The 20,738-nt window shown below is 38.0% G+C and overlaps 1 protein-coding gene across 11 annotated transcripts in view; it reads right to left on the bottom strand.

The window, feature by feature from the left end:
* EYA4 (EYA transcriptional coactivator and phosphatase 4) overlaps positions 1–20,738 on the bottom strand; it is a 153,281-nt gene that overhangs the window by 23,747 nt on the left and 108,796 nt on the right. For 8 of the 11 annotated variants that reach the window (XM_051614658.1, XM_051614651.1, XM_051614657.1 and 5 more), the window contains 8 exons: positions 20,070–20,162; positions 14,196–14,262; positions 12,103–12,245; positions 11,817–11,960; positions 10,792–10,871; positions 10,240–10,420; positions 2,942–3,078; positions 1,385–1,468 (listed from right to left, as the gene is read on the bottom strand). In XM_051614658.1, the coding sequence (XP_051470618.1) occupies positions 1,385–1,468; positions 2,942–3,078; positions 10,240–10,420; positions 10,792–10,871; positions 11,817–11,960; positions 12,103–12,245; positions 14,196–14,262; positions 20,070–20,162 (929 nt within the window). The remainder of the gene's footprint in view (positions 1–1,384; positions 1,469–2,941; positions 3,079–10,239; positions 10,421–10,791; positions 10,872–11,816; positions 11,961–12,102; positions 12,246–14,195; positions 14,263–20,069; positions 20,163–20,738) is intronic. The other 3 variants (XM_051614659.1, XM_051614654.1, XM_051614655.1) reach the window with 2 other exon arrangements.

Here is a 20,738-nt window from a genome sequence, read left to right on the forward strand (position 1 = left end):
ACATTTCTCTCTTGTTTTGATACTTTTAAGTTAGAAATGTTTCTAACAAAGTCACTGTTGTTACAGTGTGTGAAAAACGACAGAAGAGGTGTTTTCAACAGAGTACTGAAATGTGTACTGATTTGGCACTGTAAAGCTGCAAAACATGCAAGGCCGATTTAACAATATATTAATAACTACCCTTATCTTAGCATTCAAAAAAATCAGATTTTTGTCTGGGCCTATGAATTTTCCTATTAGCTTTCTCTCTCAGTAATCAGAAAAAGCTGTCTCCAAACATGGAAGACTAGTGCATCCGTGGTTATAATCCACAAGTCTGGTGTTGGACATTTCTAACCCACTGGCTGGGGAGGTGTGTGTGGAAAGCATTTTTCTAATGTACTGTTTCTCACATAATTTTCTTGAGCATCTGATTCTGGCTGGAATAAAGAGGCAGGAAAGTTAGCTAAACCAGCCCTTTGCCTGACTGTGTCCTAGAAAAGAAATACCTTTGTATTAATTACACTTCAATGGCACAACACCTAGAAACCCTACATCCATGTATGTCCATACCATCGTTTTCCCTGTCCATTTTCTTCTCTTTCATACATTTGCCCATTTTTTTTTGTTTTAACCAGGCCTTTAGCTCCAACAGTCCACTCCTGCTGCTACACAGTTGTGCTCAGTCCCTTCTCCCCTTGCCTGAGCACCAGAATGTGGGCTCCCACCACCAGTCCAGCACTGCTGGCTAAGCAGGGAAGCTCCTGCTCCTGAAGGCTGAAGTTGCCTCTCTCTGACTTCTTGCTCTCCCCCCTGCTCTCCTGCTCACTGCTCCATGACCTGAACTCCTTTTGGATCTCATTAGAGGGCAGAGGATGAGTGTGACTGACTGCTTGGGAGAAAGATTCACTACCCAGCATTACTCACCCTAGATCCAGCCAAGGGAACCAAAGATTCAATGGAAAAGCTGGGGAGTCAGAGAATTAATCTGCAGCTGGTGCTGAAGCAGATCTGTCTCTTACTTGCTTACTCAATTCATCCATCACTCCAGTTTATTTCTTATTTCTTCCTGTATGCATCCAAGTAGTTGTTTCCATTTGCCCGTTGCTCTATTATCTCCTCCCTGCAACATCTCTTCCAATGTACTTCAGGATCTCATCCTTGTTCCTTTATAAACTCTTCCCTCATTTAAAGCATCTGCATCTGCCCTGCCTCATTGTGCTAAATGTTGATCATTTTCTCTCCTTGACTTTTTCACATTAACTCTCTGAAAACGGGGTTTACTGGACACTTTCCTTCTACCTTCACCCAAACCCTGATGAACACAGAAGGTGAAGAACACATACACATGCAGGCCAGATAGCTCTGACACCGTGAATGGGCGCAGAACTCAGGGCTCACATACCTTGCCATACTTCTGTGCATAGGATCCTGTGAGCAGAGAATGAAAAACTATGATTGTTTCATCCAAATCCCAAACAAATACACGCTGAAAAAAGAAGTGGGGACAGTATTAGTAAGAAAATAACATCAAAGTCCCACCACCACCCCACCCAGGGTGCATGTGAAAAAATAACTCAGTCCTAAAGTTTAACTGATCACTTAACCAAGCAGGTTTTCTCTGAAAATCAGCAAGAACAGTGTATCATGCATGGTAAAAAGTCAGAAGAAGAGTAACTTTTGAACTTTTCAACTGCTTATTTGTCCCCTGAAAAGCTTTTCAAAAAGCTGCATAACACAGACTTCAGAAATGCAATGGGGCTCAAACATAACTTAAGGATAAACAATATTCTCTCATAATTCTCTTCAAGTCTTACTGATTCAAGGTTCTTCCTTATTTCTCCTGCATAGCTAAAACTAAGTCTTGGGTAAAAGTATTATATGCCACATGCAATGTCACACACAATTTAAACAATATTGTAGGGTAACACAAGATTATTCTAACTAAAAACAAAAAGAAAAAAGAAACTGCTTTTCTCAATAAGGGGTTCCTTTTCACTGGTAAACTGAAGGTTAGAGTCTTTTCTCTGGAAAAGTCAAATCCTTTGAAAATAATAAAAAATAGTTGTATCTGTACAAAAACAATGGCATTTATATTCAGTGCCTAGCAGTGCAGGCCAGCCTGCCACACCAGCCAAATCCCAGCAACAGTCTCATTTTCTGCTGTACCAGAGCTGGTCAGTGAAGGCAGAGCAGTGGGGCTGGCCCTGGCTGCACGCCCCCAGTGCCAGTGTGGTGGCTGCAGGGGACATACCCTGCCACCACATTCCCCTGATGCCAGAACTGGAGTGTTTCACACAACTGCAGGCACTTTGCTTCCTCCTCCTCCTCCTGTCCCTGCAGAGCAACACACTGCTAACACAAGAGCAGTAAGACTATAATTAGTCTGTTGCTAAGAGGTCACCTGTGTTTTAAATCGTCACCCCATATATTAGGCAGATATATGTCTTCACTAAGGCACTGATCTTGCACATGCCTAAGTACAGCCATAACTTCACTGATGTAAGCTGCCTCATTGAAAGCCACTGGCATATAAGCACAAGGACAAAACTGCACATAAGGATTGGAAAGGCTGTGGCCAGGTGATCCTGCATATTTACACTGCATTCAAAAATACCAGTAATTAAACTGAGATTTCCTATTCAACAAGGTAAAAAAAAAAAGTGATAATTCTGAGTGCAGAAGTCTCACCATTTTGTGGTTCTACTGCATGAGCAACTGAGACACACAATCTTAGAGCTAAAAAGTGCTAGGCTGAATAATTTACTTTTCTGCCTCACTTTGCCAGAAAGAACAGTAATGTTAAAAGAGCAACTAATAATCTGTTACATTCAGTTAGTGAGACAGAGTCCATGGTGTTTTCTAAAATGCCTTAAGCTATTTCCACAGCTGTAGTTTTCAGAATTTACTTTTAATCAGAAGAAACCTCCACATTGCCATCCATCAATTACCACAGGCATACCTCCAAGTCACTGTCCGGCGGGGGTGATGGATTATTCTTCCGCCCTCTACCCCGAGACTTTGACCCAGAACTCCTACATGTTCTCTCATCAAGATCTTTGATTGGCGTGGAGGGGCTCTGCACTGTGTCAAACTCCCCTGTAAAGTCAACCATTCATGGCAAAATTAGTGCTGGATTTTTAAATAATAAACTTTTTTTTCCCCTCGTAGCTAGGCATGTCTGTAAGCAAACTCAACCACAAGATGCATCTAAAACAACCTGTATAAAATTAGTAATATTATCTGCAGATGCCACATACATACTGTTGACTTTATCAACGATACATTGTAAAACTTAGCAGAATAAGAGAAAGATTACAATTACACATATGCACGTGCACACATATACACAAATACCCATGAGCACATGCAAAATATTGAGAGATACAAGGAAAACGCATTTTAACAGCCACACTAATGACTTCTCAAAACATGAGGTGCCTTTTAGTCAAAGTAGTTCGTATCCCATGTTTGCAGATCAGCTAGACTAATTTCCAAGTCCTGCCTTACTTTTACTAGACGACCCTTTGGCACATGCCCACACATCAGAAGAACCAGTCAGCTTCTTGCTTCATCTCCTCCTCCCATGTCACCTGCTTTTTAGTAGAGTTCTCTTTTTTGTTTCACCTTAACTCTGCCCCTAAATTGGCAGAGGAAAGTAATAATATTACATGCAATTTTCCAGTTACTACCAGAAAGAGGGTGAAGTCACATTTGTAGTTGCTTCTCTAAGCATCAGCCATTTTCTGCTGTCAGAGACATGTGACAGAAGGACCTCTGATCTGGCACGGCACAGCTGCTCTCAACACTCAGGCCCCTTCCTGACTTACCCATGTAATCTACTTTGCCTTTGCTGGCAACAAAGGACTTTAGAGGTGATCACAAACCAGTAGCTGTGGCAAACAGACAGACTGCAGAAGGATGGTGTGCCACTCCCCCTTATAAAGTATTTTTATGCCACAGCTCAGTAAATGGAAAATATCCTTTTCTTCATAACACAATACCTTCTGGTGCCCCTGCAAAACTGCTAGCAATAAATTCAGCTTGGCTAAGCTCCTGAGTGTTAAATAGCATAAATCCTCCTTCAACGTCTATCTTATTAATGATTTTACTTTTCTCCAATCAAGATGGAGAGGGAACAGCTTACATCTGGTATCTACTACAGAGTTGGATTCAAGGGAGTCTTTGTGCTGCATGTAATTGTGCATTTCTGAGCTACTTTGGTAATATTTGTTGAAAGTGCTCACAATGGTACATCTGCAGAATAAATTAACACTTGGTACAAACACTTCCCAAGAATCACCTGTGATACACATGATTTCACCAAAGTCCACTAGGCAACAGAGAAAGTGGCCAGCAGATCAAGGAGAGTGATTTTTCTGCTCCATTCTGAACTTGCAAAAATGTCTATTTTTGGGTCCCCAAATACAAGAGTGAGACTGATGAACTGGAGTTAGCCCAGGTCAGGGTCACCAAGACAGTTAAGGAGTGAGTGCATAGGAATGAAATCTGAGTGGCTCTTTACAGAGGTATAGAGAGAAAAGAAGCAACAGACAGAAATCACAGCAAGGGATGTCAGAAACAAAATAAAAATCCTTCACTGTGAGAGCAGTCAGGCCCTGGGACAGGTGCCCAGAGAGGCTGTGCATTCTCTGTCCTTGAAGACACTCAAAACTCCTTTGGACACAGCCCTGAGCAACATGATCTAAGCTGGCTCATTCATGAGCCTGGTGGACCAAGAAGACCCACAGAGGTCTCTGCCAGCATGAATAATTTAATGTTTCTGTGATCATCCCTGAGTCATTCACCTCATTCTCCCTCCACAACAAAAAAGAAAACAATTCTACTTCAGCAGGCTCTAAGAAGAAAAAATAGACTGCAGTCACATTTAAGAGTCTCTGTGTAACGTAACACAATAGTTAAATTCTTAATCTCTTCCATCATTTATTTATCCCTTACAGTGAACCACATACAGAAGATTATTAAAATAAATACACTGGGAAGATATATTTATGTATCTTGACTGGAAAAGTACTGTGGTATTTCTTGGAAGAATAAGATGTCAGCCCATAATATCACATTCCTGACTGCGAGCTCTAGACATTGTGAGGAAAGAATTCAAGATTCAAGGAAAAGGGAGAACAAGAAGAAATGTTAGTTCCTGAGCCTATTGATTAGAACATATACCTGGAGAAGAACATACCTAGGCTCCACTAGGTGCCCTTCTCCAGGGCCCACTCGTTTATTTGACTGAATGATTGATTCATATGAAGTATAAAGACATAATTTCAAGACTGAAAATCCACATCCCTGTACTCCCAAGTGGAAGGTGATGAATCCTCCATGAAACAGAAATAAAATCTGTCTCTGTCAATTCCTGGGAAAGTACTAAAATTATTCTGCTATTTCTTGGAAGAAGACAATACTACTCTTCTCAGACTAGGTGATGACCAGTTCAGTGTCCCAAAACTGATGTGCTTCTCTGCTTGCTCTGGACAGAGCCAAACTTTCAGGCAGCAGCAAAGATTTCAAAAAATGCAATTAAAGAATTTATTCCAGATACCATTTTAGGTAGGTCTGTCCTAATTTGGATATATGCATACATTATACATTCTATAGTATTTTCTCTTTCAGCTAAAACTCTTGCTTGCCAAGAAATGACAGGAACATTGAGCAGCAATAATATCTAATGAATAATGTTCCCATGCTGTTTTTACTTTGTCCCTACAGAATGGAGAGAGAGTTCTTGTTGAGTAATCATTTCTATTCCCAGCATGGTGTTGATGTCAGTAAGGACACTGCAGGCAGTAGGGCGATCAATAAGGTCACATTATCTTAGTTCTTTCCCCATAAGAAGAACAGCAAAGTATACTTTGGTAAGTGTACAAATGTACAAAGAGAAGCTTCATAACCAGAATCGTCATGAAGCAAAAACCTACACTCACTGCAGAAGAAGCTCTGAGAGTGCAAGAGTTCTGTATGAAAATTAAATTTCCCAGATTTTTCTGACAGAGTCGATAAAGTATCCCAAAACAAAACTTCAGAAATGAAAAGGCAGAAGTTAAGTAAGTGAAGATGAATGTTTACATTCCTACCACAAAAGTTTTCATATTTGTAACATTTCACCATTTTACAAGAAAATCAAGACTCATTTCTGCAGCAATGTATTAAAACATCTGTTCTCAATGACTGTGTTTAATCTACCAAAAATGAAATATAAAAAAGGCCCTGTTCTAAACCTTCTCTGAAAGTATCCAACAACCGAACTAAATAACTTCAATTTTCTTTTAGCCTTAGTGATTACCACTTGCCCCAGGCTTATGCTTGGGTCAACGCTGTACATGATTGCATAATTATCCATTAATCAGAACTGTAACTAATCACTGTACCTTGCAAGTTCTAGATATTTAAAGCCAACTTTATTTCATTACACTAATCTCTAAATCAGAATGAGCAGCTGTCTCTTACTTGAACGCAAGGTATGCATCTATTTTAGAACTGCACAAGTCAGTAGTGCATGTTTTTTTGAACAACTGTAGGCTATATTGCTTGATTTGCTTTTTACTAACGGCAGGCTAAAGCAGCAACCACATTTTCCTGTCCTCCATTTGTTTTAGAAATGAGGTCAATGCTGATAAAAGGAAATTTATTAAAAATTCAACCACGTATCATAAAATAGCATGAGAAATTGCAGTACCAAAGAGTACTGAAAACATTATCCTCATGAAGAATTCCTGCTGCAGCTCATTTGAGACAGAAATTTTTATTGCAATGTTTGAAATTTTTTAGCTTTTCCAATAGTCAACAAATGTCTAATAAATATATTTAATAGCTTCCTCCCACTGGAACTCTAAGGAGCATCAGAGATCCAATAAACCAAGAGGAAGATGTTAAAACCAGAATATGGAATAACCTCTTTATCACAGATGCCCATACACATACTTGTAGACTGGTTCATGTCCAGCATGAAGCCTTCCATGCTGTGGAAATCTTGCAGCAGCTCTAGTTAGAGGACAGGGAGTTACAGCACCACCATTTCAAATGGAGGTGGTCTTTTATATCCAGAATACTGTTTCCCACCCGTAGTCTGATACGAACATCTCCTCCATGGTAAAACATACTTGTTTCACTTAAGCTGGAGAAAAGCAATGCGGGCACACATAGACCTAATGCTGTCTCCTGGAGAAGATGCAAAGGGTGATTTCACTGTGGGTACCAAATTAAGAGAGACCAAGCTCTATTGCATCTCGTCAACGGAATTGGAGCTAATATCCTATAAATGATTTACCTCATGCAGCTCTAGATGTATGAAAGTGAGGTGCTTAAACATGAAGCTTTTACCCAGGCCTGTTTTCTCTGCTAGAATTTTATCTGCCTTGGATTAAATGTACTCATGTACTTATCAAATGTGCTAAAATGTGCTAATCTCCTGAGACCTCAGAATTCGTTTGACTCATCCCAATTTGAGATGAAGTGCCCTTGGAGATACCTATTCTCTCACAGACAACTCTGTGGTGATGAGTGCATTCTGAAAAATCTGAATATAAGGCAAGCACATTACAAACACAGAAAAGTTCCTGGAAAGGGAAAGGAGCTGAGCCTTACACAGATGTGGGATGGATGAACTACTGAGCTCCTTTGTACTCTCTTTGTGAATTGACTTTTGTTACATATTCTTACCAGAAAGAGCAGCCATAAAATGGCTTCAACATTACAGACCTTTGTTATTGCTCATTACGAGTGCAGAAAGAGTGAAGTGTATTTAAATTTTAATCTCCTTTTCTTTACTTGGTCAATAAATAAAAATGTAACTGATAGTAACTCTTGATCTGATGGGGCTTTATTATGAAAATAAGAAATTCTGTATATGTGGAGAGTACTAGAGGCTTGATTAGTTATTTGAATCAATAGCTAGCAGACGTGGCAGAAGAGTGAAGTGCCTTGCTGTGTTTTAGCTGATCTCTTAAGTATCAAGCAATAAGGTCCTGTTAGACAGCAGGTGAACATGGTGAGTGCTGAAGCTCTGCAGTATGATCTGCTGAAGTGATCTCCAAGACACCACACCTCACTGATGGACATTTATTTTTATAGTGACACAGAAGGGCACAGGCATGTCATGTATTCTCAAAGTGGGTGTTCCACTCTGGGCAGAGAGTCGCATGATCAGTGCAACACTTCACAGGAATAAGGGGTACGTGGGCAGATTTGTAAGTTCAGATGCACAACCTACTTAACAGGAGAACAAGTTCAGATGCTTAAACAATTCACAAACAAGAAATATCCTTACTGTTTCATAGGTGTGAAGCTTTCAATATTTTTTTAACCTGTTCAACCTATGTAAGATTCTTTTTCTTTGTCAATGCTATTCAATACTAAGGGAGCTTGTAATATGTGATAAATTCATACAGGACTTCTAGGAAACACAGATACACAAGGGAGAGTCAACATGAGAAACATTGATTTTTCTCAAACAGAATATGGGGGAATAACAAAGGAACAAGGAAGAGTACACAGGACACGCACAATTATCAAAACATCACTTGTGAGTACTCTTTACACTGTTTAAAAAATATTTTATGTATCATTTGTGTCTGCTATGGATGTCCTACCACTGTTGACATTTCACTTGATTTCAAGTTATCTTTTAGTTTTTTTAGTTCCAAAATTTGCATTCTGAGACTACTGAATAACGTATTAGACTTTCTCCAAAACCCAAAGTAATGTGTATCTTCCTATATCTGTTCCATACCATACCACACCACAGATACATGCACACACACACACACATGTACTTCAAAAATCAGCCTGAAGAAGACAGCTGGCAAGGATAAATTTCAACTCACACACTTAAAATTCTGACGTTTTTACATTTTAGAAAATGTAAGGAGCTTAGATGAAGTAGGAGGCATTGCTTATACTTTTCTACACAGTATTACCCTTCCTTTATACAGTATTTTTTCTACTATACTGTTCAGTGAAATGTTGCAGTTGTCAGGATGCAAATTAGGAAAATGTATGCAATGAGATGATTCTGTGATTAAAGCACATTTCCACCCTATTCAGAGCCTAATCCAAACCCCAGTTTGTTAGTCTTTTCATAACTGCTCACAGTCTGTGGGTGAGGCAGACACTATTCATGCTGCACGAGCAAAGCCAGTGTCCCTGGAAGAGACTTCTCTAAGAGGGCTTAGCCAGGTGGCTCACCCATAGCCTTAGTAGGCTCCTCAGGTTATGAACATATGACATAAGACTGAGCTAGATCTTTAAGAACTTCCTATGTCATTGAAACAATGAGCATGAAAAGCAGACTCCGTTTCCCCAGTAAGGATACCACACTCATCTAATGGTGGCTGTGAGTTCCTAAACTAGCCCACCAAGATCTTCACAGCTCTGCACTACACTATGCCTGATTTCAAATACATAATTTTAGTCCCATTTATATTAAATGCAGGAAAATAAATTCGTGAGATATTGAGGAACTTCAAAACTTAGCATGAAAAAGGAAAAAAGAAACAAACCCATATTAACAGTTGTGTTTTCACAACACATCGAATGGAGTGGGTAAACATTTGACTGTGAACTGGGTTATAAAAAAAACTGTAAAAAAACATTGTGCTCTAGTGGATGCACACAAGGGGGCAGAGCTAGGCAGGCAAATTGGGTTTCCCAACTCCTGTCAAAGTTCTTTTTGCAGCTTCAACTACTTCAAAGCTATTTTTTTTAAGTAACTTGAGCTAATAAGTGACATCATAGTTACCTAATTCTGTGAATTACCAAACACGGCTTTTATACATTTGAATAAGGCCATGCACCCCTGATAGCATGATTTGGCATAATGAGACAAACAACAGTATTTCATTTTAAATTCTGTACAATAACACTTCAGAACATGTAGGTGGATACAGGAACGTTCCACTCTCAGTAACAGGAGAGCACATTGAATTTTTATTTCAAAATTTACTAAAGGTTTGTTACCATATGGTCGGTTTTGTTACAAACAGATCTCTACCAGACCATTCAACTTTTTAAAGGCCTTCTACTTCCACAACCAACCATCTCAGTCTGCAAAGAGCTGTATTTAATGAACAAAGAAACCAGACAGGTTTCCTAACTAAATTTCAAAAAAGAACTTATTCTGGCTGGTTTGCATGACAAAGTTTTCTGAAAGGCATAACCTGAAACTGTCAATATTCAAACAAAGTGGATACGGAAATCTTGTCTTTACACAAACACAGAATGAAATTCAAAATTTTTTTTCACCTGAATGTAGATCTGTACCTGGTTGACTAGTCAGGCCTGGGAGAGAGTCCTGTAACTGATAGGTTGATGATGATGAAGTGCCATCAGCTGTGTTGTTTGAGGTCATATATGCACCATATGTTGATGCTGAGTAATACTGTGCATATTGATTTTGGCCAAAAGCTGTGTATGATGGATAATCCTAAAACAACAAATGCAGCAGAGTGCTTAATTAAGTAGAGTAATGAGTGATTTTTCCATTAAGTATTTCTAAGTGTGTAATCATATGACTTTTGCAGAGTTTTGGGGGTTTAGTTTAGATTTATTTATTTATTTTAAATTTAAGGATATTTAACATTTTTTAATTACTAAAAGACTACAGAGAAGTTGCAAAAGTGCCAAAAGATGCAACAAGGTTTTCACTGGGATTTTGACCACTTTCTGCAGAAAACAGTATTGAACCACAGCGGCTCTAATTCAGCATAAATTCAGATGTAAATTAAAATAACATGATATCATTAGAGTTAAATAAATCCTTTGGTAATTGACAAACAAAAATGTTAACATTCATACCTGTTGTGAAGCACTGAAGTTTGTTGAATTTGAAACAGAATTGTTTGCATAAATAGTGGATGATGGTGTAAAACTAGAACCTAAAATTAAAAAATACAATTAACTGTGCGAACTTGTTATTGAACCAAAATAAAATTCTAAATACAACATTTTGTGTTAAGATATAGAACAATCAGAAGAAGAAACAACTTTTATTTTCTGTTTAAAAAATAAACCATTGTAATGAAACTCTAAAAGAAATGAAATGCTACTTTCACGCATGCATTCTTCTTCACACCACGCAAGATACTGCAAGTCCTTACACCGACCAAGAAAGCATTTTTCAATTTATTGCAATGTCTCACCTCTCCACAAATGCTGTTTTTCTCTTTGCCTTCATTTTTAACACTTTAGCTTATGTTTGCTTATGAAACAAAAAACTTTTCAAAGAATATTTTAACGATCCATTTAATCTGTAATGAGGCATGTCCTTGTTTTCAACAAGTCAGATGAATCATGTTGTAATTTGTAGTATTTTAAATCTTAGCCATTGTATAAGAAACTTAAAAATTATCCAAATAGAACAGGTTATCAATGATCAAAGGGTAATAAGTGAATTAATAAATGAATAATAAATGAAATAATAAATATGAATTAAGGAGAAATTACAAAAAATCATGTTAACCCAAGGACAAACCAGTATCAAATTATGTTATACTCAGAAACATGGAAACAAGGAAAAGTAACTTGTGTACAACAATAAATACAACAAATGCTTCCAGTTTTGCTGTGTGATTTCACCCCAGAAAAAAATAAAGACTGCATTGCATGACCAGATCTCAGTTAACAGATGACCAAAATGAATGCATAGAGTCACATCAATACTGGGAAAAAAATACTTGTCTTTTAATTTTAGAGGTAAAAGCAGCTGCCTGTTCTCGACAGGGTTCACAGAAAGGAATGGAAAATATATTATAAATATGAGGGAAGAGAGGGCTGCTGGCAGCAGTGGAATGGAATGAGCCCTGATGGTGCTGGCTACTCACCTGGCATCTGGTAGGAGTAGGGTGTTTGGCCTGGCTGTGGGGTGGAAAACCCTGGGCTGTAACTGAGGCACCCGCTCTGTAGTGGTGATTGGGTCTGCGAGAGCCCACTTTCCGTCTTGATGCCTGGCAACATTACACCCAAATCTGTATAAGAAATTAATTTTCAACTGATTCTTTAAAATATTTTCTTACAGTTGGGAAAACAAAAAAAAAAGAAAGCAAAAAAACATTCATAGTGGCATTGCTCTTACTTCTACATAAAGTGAAGTAACAAGAGGTGAAATACCGTAAGTGGGCAGGCTGTAGGGCTGTCCTGTCTGTGAGTAGGCTGTGTAGACTGCTGGCTGCTGCATTCCTGAATACTGGGTTTGTCCAGCATAGGCAGACATTGTTTGAGCTGCTGGTGTAGAAAGAATGTGTGGATAGGGCCTAAATATCAGGAAAAATAGCATTACTGTGGCAACAAATACTTTGTATGTTGATTCAAGCAATAAAGTAAAGAAAAAGTTTTAAAGATGTCCAAAGGCAGTTCATTATCCCGCCAACTGTTCCTCTTCTGGGATTTATTCCATTCCCCGCTGAAATAAGCTGAAAACCATCCCGGCTCACGTTCCCCAGGGCACAGGGAATATTTTGTGCTGTCCCATCACTACAATTTAATTCTCAGGCTACTGTGTCCAGCTCTAGGTGGACTGTGCCACTGCTCCATGGCTTGGTATGGATTTGATCCCTTTGAGTCAAGATGAGCCTGCTTAAATCAGAAATACCCTCGTGCTTTTTTAATCCAGTGGAGGGAAACTTGGACCAGAAGAAAAAAGGTACTACAGAGGTATTAAACATAGAACATTACAGCTGTGACATTATGTCCTCTGTGTATGGTTCTGCTTCGACAGACATCTAGCCTCTGGCTTCAGTGGGAGATGGATTGCACCCATTAAGAGCAGAATGAAAAATATTGACTGCTGCACTTTGGTAACCAGATGGTCTTTAAACATTTGGAAAATATGGGCTAGGAAAACAGAATGGAAATAAAATGGTCTTTTATTTATAAATACTGGGGTTTTATAGAGAGATTGAATAAAATCAAGTTTAAAGTTTTTTGCCCTCCAGAGTTGCAAAAACATACAGAGAACATTTGTCTTGGATTGTTTTGTAAGTCAAGTAAGACTTTATGGACCAAGAGTTGAATAAACACACTCTGCAGAATTACGCTAACTGAAACCTGACCATTAAATCCATGACTAAGTTTCAGATTCTTATTTTTCTATTATTTTTTCTTTCTAATTAGTTGAGTACAGTTGGCAGCAGTTACTATCAGAAAAGGGTTACTCATTAATTTAGATGCCAATAAATTATTACAGTAGATTAAAAATTCTATTAGACCTTGTAATGTATCTGGCCAAAAGTATCAGGTACAGTTTGCCAAAACCTTTTTAAGTGGAATAAGGCAGACTGTTCTTAGTTCAGGCACCTACTTTCTGTATCAATAAATATTGGCTATCATGATATGAATGTAAATTTATTAAAGAAACTTGAAAAAGCCTAATCAGCTACAGTTTCAATGGTTTCTCTGTATCAAAGTCACACAGGTAGATGGGTCAAATACACAGAAACAAACAGATGGCATACTGGAATGTAGCACCCTTATGTACAACACTGATTTTTAGGACATGCAGACTAGTAGCCTGCCAACTGCAGCAGTTTCATATATCATTTTTGGTGCTTTTTTCTGAAGTTCCCACCCCTGGCTTCATGTGATTGCCCAAGAGCCTGCTTTCCTCAAAAAAAAGGGAAAGAAATTTTCTATTCTTAACAATTGTCTTAAAAATAAGGAGGAAAAAAAAAAAAAAGAGAGATAAAAAGCTGATCCAGCTTATTTTATTTTTACATCTTAGGATCCCAGAGAGGGAGGAGGAAAGGGTGGTTCATGACTGTGGAATGCTTGGAAGCGTTTGGCAATGCCGGCACTGGGAGGGTCTGTGACAGCGTTACCCCTCAGCACACATCTTGTACATGCAATTGTGATTTCTAAATATAAACTCTCTTCTTCAAAATATCTCTGTATACATTGCCAGCGCTGTTAAGATGCTGATGTCTGAGAAAGCAATAGTCCGATCTTTTCTTTCTGTTGTGTGTAGAAATTCAAGTGTTACTACTTGTGCAGCAATACCACCCTGCACAGAGCAGGATCTTACTCTGCAGCCATGTGAGGAAAAAAAAGCTGGGAGAGCAAGCTACAATGGAGTCAGCACTGAGGCTTAAATATTTTCCTTTCTGTGTTTCTTCTGCTGATGAATACTTGTTTGCAACAAATCACAGAACTGCCTAACAGCCAAGGCCAATTCCCTATAAAAGACTAGAAGAGGTGCAGAGACTAACTTGGAGGGATATATCTGTGGAGAGTACTGGTGTGCAGATCTTGGGCTGTAGCCACTGCTCGTTATTACTGCAAAACAGAAAACAGGAGTACAACAGTTAGACACATCATGAGACAAATTCAGCCATCCTGAATGCTAATGCAACAGCATTTGCAGAGAAGCTTATTAAAGTGCACAGCTTTTCAACAAAATAGATATCACCTGAACTGCAACATCTTAATACAAAAATTCAAAGACTCCCAAATCATTCATCGTTGTACAGAACTCTCTAGTTGCTATGGGTATGTAATGCTTTTTCAGCTTGGCTGACACATTTCCAAATACATTCTGATCCACACACAGATCTTTCAAATTTGCAAGTTGTATTAAAATTGGTAGTTAAAAAGAATCTTGTGATTTAACATATGGCATTGCAAGGGATTGAAATAACATCCACATACTTTATTATAGTCTCTCATTAACAAGCTTAACATTAACACTGGGTAGGAAAAACACATTTTATATGGGTGTGGTTAGCTTTAGTCAGTGATGGCAGATACCAGACTGGCTACTAGAGAATGAATACCAGTCCTATCATCAAGTGGACTAGAATATAGCCCATCACAAAAATATTTTTATTTCAAAAATAGGCGTAAACAATCCTGTCCAGTAGCCATCAAAATTGTGTATGTCTGTATTAGTCATAGCTGCATTCTTCCAAGAAAGCTAACAGAACAATGGTCATATCCCATTAAAATCTCATTGAGAAGTGGTTCTCACACTGGATTAATTCCAAGTGTTTGGAAGTTTCTCTTTCCCTTAGCCATCTGTCTTGACTAAGACAGATGTATTCCAAATATATGTACTCTAAAGTGTTGAACCGATCCCTTCAGAGCAAATCCATACTGGGGAAACATAAAGAGTGTCTTTATAAGGCCATCTGCTGTTCATTCACTTTTCAAAAGATTAAAGTAGTACACAACGAAGCACTGGAATTTCCTTAGTCTAATCAATCATAGTTGTACTTCAAAGTGTACCTTCTTCCTGAGCTGTTCATAATGGAAGTAGAAATGAACTTTCAGAGTTATGTAAGTGACAAATAGGTTTAGGTTCCTAACTATTTTATGAAACACGATGTATTCTTACATCCAGGCCTAATTAATGTCTGTGAGATCTATTGCTTTGAACATAAGCAGAACTTCATATTTTTAAAGCTAGTTTAAATGCATTTAGAACATGTAGGACTTAAAAGTTCCTTATGGTAGAAGAAAAACAATTAGCTTTTTTAAATGTGCAGTTGAGTATGGCTTGATAATAAAGAAAAATTGCATAATAATTTTTGGACCATGTGCCACCAGATTTCATAAAACAGTTGCTGAGTGAAAAGATACTGAGGGTTTGTCTGTGATGGAAGTCTGTTGAATTTAATTTTGTGTGGATATTCTTTTTTGTGGTTTAAGCTCAATCTGCTGAGTGATTCACTAGGTGTGCATATAGCTGCTCACAATTAGACGAACCTGTAGCTGAATGTATGAATATAATCAGTACACAGAACTCTAATGCTCCCAGTTATTTAAGGCTTGAAGAGTAATTAGTCTTCCCTGTTGCATCCCAATGATCTATCTCTAGAGAAAAACAATAGGTAACACAGTGACCCTGGTGATACTCAGGGCAAGGAACTTTTGTGATTCATTATAGGCTTATCAGATCCTTTTGCCTGTACTGCTCCACTTTTTGTCTGATCATTTGCTGGATGACAGCTCATTTGATTAATGAGTTTAGGTACAGCACGTTTAGCATTCCACCACACCCGATGCAGACTACAAAAAACAAGTGTCTGTTCATTTAAATCACTTGAGCTATCAAAACCTGATGTTTTTCAGCAAAAAATGTCCTGCCTTCTTTTTAATTCCTTCTGCATACACCTTATTTTATAAATTCGGAGGAGAAAATCAAATACTTCAGGAAGGTGGTTTTATATTTCCTTTTTTTCCTTTTCTTCTTTTTTTTTTTTTTTTTTTTCCCCCTCCAGCTTCCCTGATGATAATACCAGTTCCAGGGAACAGATCGAAAAAGAGGTAAGTGCCTGCAAAGGACATTTTGTACCTTTCAAACAAAAAAATCTATTCCTTTCACTCTTTCTCTGGTAGTTTTCTCACTGATTTGTGCACTGCATTTTAGACTGAGAGATGCTTGAGAAACACAGGTTGTTAAGACCTGCCATAAGAGAGCATTAAAAATGAGTAGAGCTGTAGACTATGTCTATATCTCATAGATCAAATTGGTAATTTTAAGGGTTATCAAACTTAAACAGCTTTCACTACTGGATACTCTCCTACACTGTTGGCAATGGAGGAGAAGGCAGGCTGTGACAGTTTTTAGAACTGCACCACTTTATATAGCCATTTATATTAATTGGGCTAAACACTAGTTTATGCTGCTTATATTAAAAACAAAATCAAAACTGGTTCTTCCCTGAAAAATTCAAGTATTTCTAAGGCTTCACTACCTGAATTTACCAGAGGAGTGCTCTTCAGGGTGAGTGTAAGACCCTTGATTTCTCAAGTCTCACTATGGCACTGAGGGCATATTCCAGTCCCCACTAATGGTGATTGACAGAGGGAATGAATCTTATCAGTTACCCTGTTAGCTCAACTGGCCACTGTGCCTGTGGATAATTTCAATTACTGCAAACTGCTCTCATGGCATCTGTGGGGTTGAGTATATTAACACAGGCTGAAATTTTGTATTTTTTTCATCATGCATCTGGAAAATTCTGCTGAAAGAGGTTAGGTTAAAAGGATCTTATTTAAGTAACAAATCATAACATCTACATAGAATAAGACCAAATGTAGGTTACAGAGCAATGGTCTTTCTTAACTTCTTCTTTATAGCCTTCAGAATTTTTTTTCTATGCCTTTTTAGTGTATACTAAATACAGAGTAAAGAGGATTATGAAAACATCAAATGTGTTTGTCTCCGCTCTATTAAAATGATAAACAGTTCTCAAACTACTTCAGTATTGTTAGAAATATAAACACAGGAATGTATGCACTCATAGTGCAGCACCTGCAGCAAATTCAGAATATGAAGATGCTCAGTTCAAGGCTGTTCAGCTCTCCTCATCCTGTGACTACCCACCCCCCAGGAACCTGCTGCAGCACCACAAAGCTTCAAACTGAGTATACCGGTATTAATTACCAGCTGTCATTCTTTGAAGAAAGAGGAGGAGGAAGAGGAGTGCACAATGTGACTTTCCACTTGGCTAATCCCAGCCATGAGGCACAGTTTCTCCCCGGGGCAGCTCTGCAGAACAAAGGAACTGGAGCCCTGAGCAGGAGCTGTTCCATGGCCTGGGAAAGACCACTGTGGCAACTGTCACTCTCCATTCAAGAGATCCATGTGCTTTATTTTTCAAATTTCAATAAAAATTTGGGGCTCATCACAGTTACCTGTGGAGCCTAACCAGTCTCTCCTGCCCTGTATCTCGCAGAGTTTGTGTGAGCACCACTTTCTGTGTTACAACTGGTCAACAGAGACAGAGGTGGCTACTTCACACCCCACAGGGCTTGTTCAGTTCAGCTCCAGGACATATCACAGGTTTTGATTGTCCTCGGAGCACAGAAATAAATTTTAATGGGTAGTATATATGAAGGAGAGGATTTCTGCATGGCAGACTGTAAACTGGGTGTCAGCAGAAGGCTTCCCCTATTCACCCATGCCTCATTTAATAAAATATTTAATAACATATTTAAATCCTTCCCTACTAACAAAGGATGCTTGAGTCCTTCTGACCTATGCTTGTTTATGAAAGCGTAGGTGATATCCCTGATAGTAGACTAGATGTCTAGGCATCCTCACAAAATGAGCTCATAGATGCTCTGAAAGCTGAAGGGAAATACCAGCATTACTCCCTTGTCACAGTTGGGAATAATACACATTAGTAGCTTATTACTGGGAAAAAACAAACTGTTCAGTGTTGGGCTCTGTTAGGCATTATTTCCAATTGCAGATGCTTTGCCTGAAATAGCATCTTTCTATTAGTCAGCATTTATTATATTTGGCAACACATTAAACTTCCCAAATAGCTAGCGAGGTTAAGAATTTGATGTTCTTTAGCACTTCTTCTCCAAAACTGAGCCTAGCAAATTGTCCAGCTTTCAAGTATCAGCAAAAGCCGAGTGTGAAAGCAATGGATTTACTCTTTATGAAAAGCTCAGTGTGTGACCAAGGTAGCTCTGTGTCTCACTCTGATGATGAAGACTGCACATCACCCAGACAGGCAGACTATTTATTTCCCACTGTGAATGGCCATACCCATTTAATACTTGAGTTTGTGACCTAAAGTGAGAATCAGGGTCATATTGCTTCTGAGCATGCAGGTGGCTAACGAACACAAACTACTGTGTAAAGGCTCAAATTCCTGCCTCTTTTTGGAGGCACCAATTGTTTCCAAATCTCCAAAATGTAGAAATGTCAACACTTCTTCTGAAGTCAGTGGAAGCTAATGGGTGAGTGGCAACTGGCAAAATCAAGCTGTTACTTAGCTATCTAACTGCAATTTTTGGCACCCCTTCACAAAGATGTTGCCTTAGCCATGTTTTACACATGGAATCCAACTCAGATATCTTAAAAACCTGATAAAATGTCACCAACAATGACAGAATCATATATATTGTGGGACAGTTTGTAATCTGTAATCATTTCTAATACAATTTTATGATAGAGTGGCAACAAAATGAAAAGCTAAACTTAGCCAGGACTGTTCCTCCATTTTATGGAGCTTGTTAGGCTTTTAGTTGATGACATTCCTTTATAATAATACAATAATAGTATAATAATGAGGACAATATTTTCATATTTTCTAACTATAAATAATATATGCTTGCTTTACATCTCACAGAAGACATTTTCTTCAGGCAATAAATTTGTTATAAATACTTTTCTGAATAACCAACTTGGGAGTGTATCTGCATTTACTGATGCCTAAAAAACAATTCCAAAAATGTAAATTCAATGTTCAAAACATTTTTATTACACAGAAACACTGTGATTTCCAAAATATTTTATATAGGGATTGACTACCTAAGTTTACAAAACTAGTATCTGTGTGGGGTGGCAATTCCTGGCTTCAGTCATATTTCAGTCAGGCCATCACTGAACTGGTATTTTCAGACGTAAAATTAATTCTCCACTCTCTACTTGTTAACATTATTATTAGCAGGATTAATCTTAATTATTAGAAGGCAGATTATCTGTATTTCTCCACTGTTCATCACCTTTTAATAATTTATAGAAATCTACTTAAAAATTGTTGTCTGTTGAAATCTTCTAAGAAGTAGTAACTGAAACTTACAATTATTTACAGTAAAATACAGGCTTTATTTTCACAGAAAGAAAGTAGCTTATGAGAATCTGGTCAATGTTTAAGCTAACACACTGCTCATAGGAAAAGAAGGATTAGCACTGAAAGATAAATTGAGATTTTAAATTCTATGAATTACAATAGCTGTTACAAATACTATCCATTTTTTATTTCCTAAGATTGTACAAGGCTAGCGCTAAGAAAAATCTTCAGTACAACAGTAACATTATGACTGTAAGATTTTACATACAGTAATCACCTTAGGCATCATTAAAGCTTCTTTAAGATCACAGCTCATTAAAACTGTAATTACAATTTACAAAAATGAGAAGTATATTATTTATTATTATTATTATTAATAATAATAATAATAATAATAATAATAATAATAATAATAATAATAATAATAATTTAAATGTTACTCTATTGTAGATCTTTAAGATTGCTTCCATGCAGTGAAATGCTCATTAGAGAAGGTTACTGAATGCTATATTAATGTGCATCTAACAATACATGATCTTATGGCTTTACCTGACCCAGTAAAAGTGTCAAGGGATCCATCTCCAGTTGTTGTTGTTGTTTCACTGCTGTTCATGGGTTCTGTTTTGACTGCAAGAAGAGACACTACATAGAAGAATAAGTAGATATGAGATTTTCTTTCTAAATTTCCACTGGAGTCTTCATGCCAGCCTCACTAATAGCAGTCCAGCTAGAACACGCATGCCCTGCAACAGTTTCCACCTTTGCTCTACGACTGTACTGAGACACCCTACACTGCATACATCTACACAGCTTTTTATCTGTGCATTCCTCTATCTATTGGTCTTTGCAACTGGAATATCTTCTGTGAGGAAGATTCTTAGGAGGAAATGGGCTCAAGTTGTGCCAGGGGAGGTTTAGATTAGATATTAGAAATGTTTTATTCACTGAAATGGTATTTAAGCACTGGAATAGGCTGCCCAGGGAGGTGACTGAGTCTCCATTCCTGGAGGTATTTAAGAGATATATAGATGTGGTGCTTAGGAGCATGGTTTAAGCATTAGACTTGGTAGAGTTAGGTTAATGGTTGGTAGTTAGGTTATGGTTGGACTCAACGATCTTAAAGGTCTTTTCCAACCAGAATGATTCTGTAATTCTCTGATTATTGATTCTAACAATTCCATAAGAGCAGCAGAGAGGAAGGAAACATTAGCTGTCAAG

Source organism: Apus apus, chromosome 3, assembly GCF_020740795.1.
Source record: "Apus apus isolate bApuApu2 chromosome 3, bApuApu2.pri.cur, whole genome shotgun sequence".
NCBI lineage: Eukaryota > Metazoa > Chordata > Aves > Apodiformes > Apodidae > Apus > Apus apus.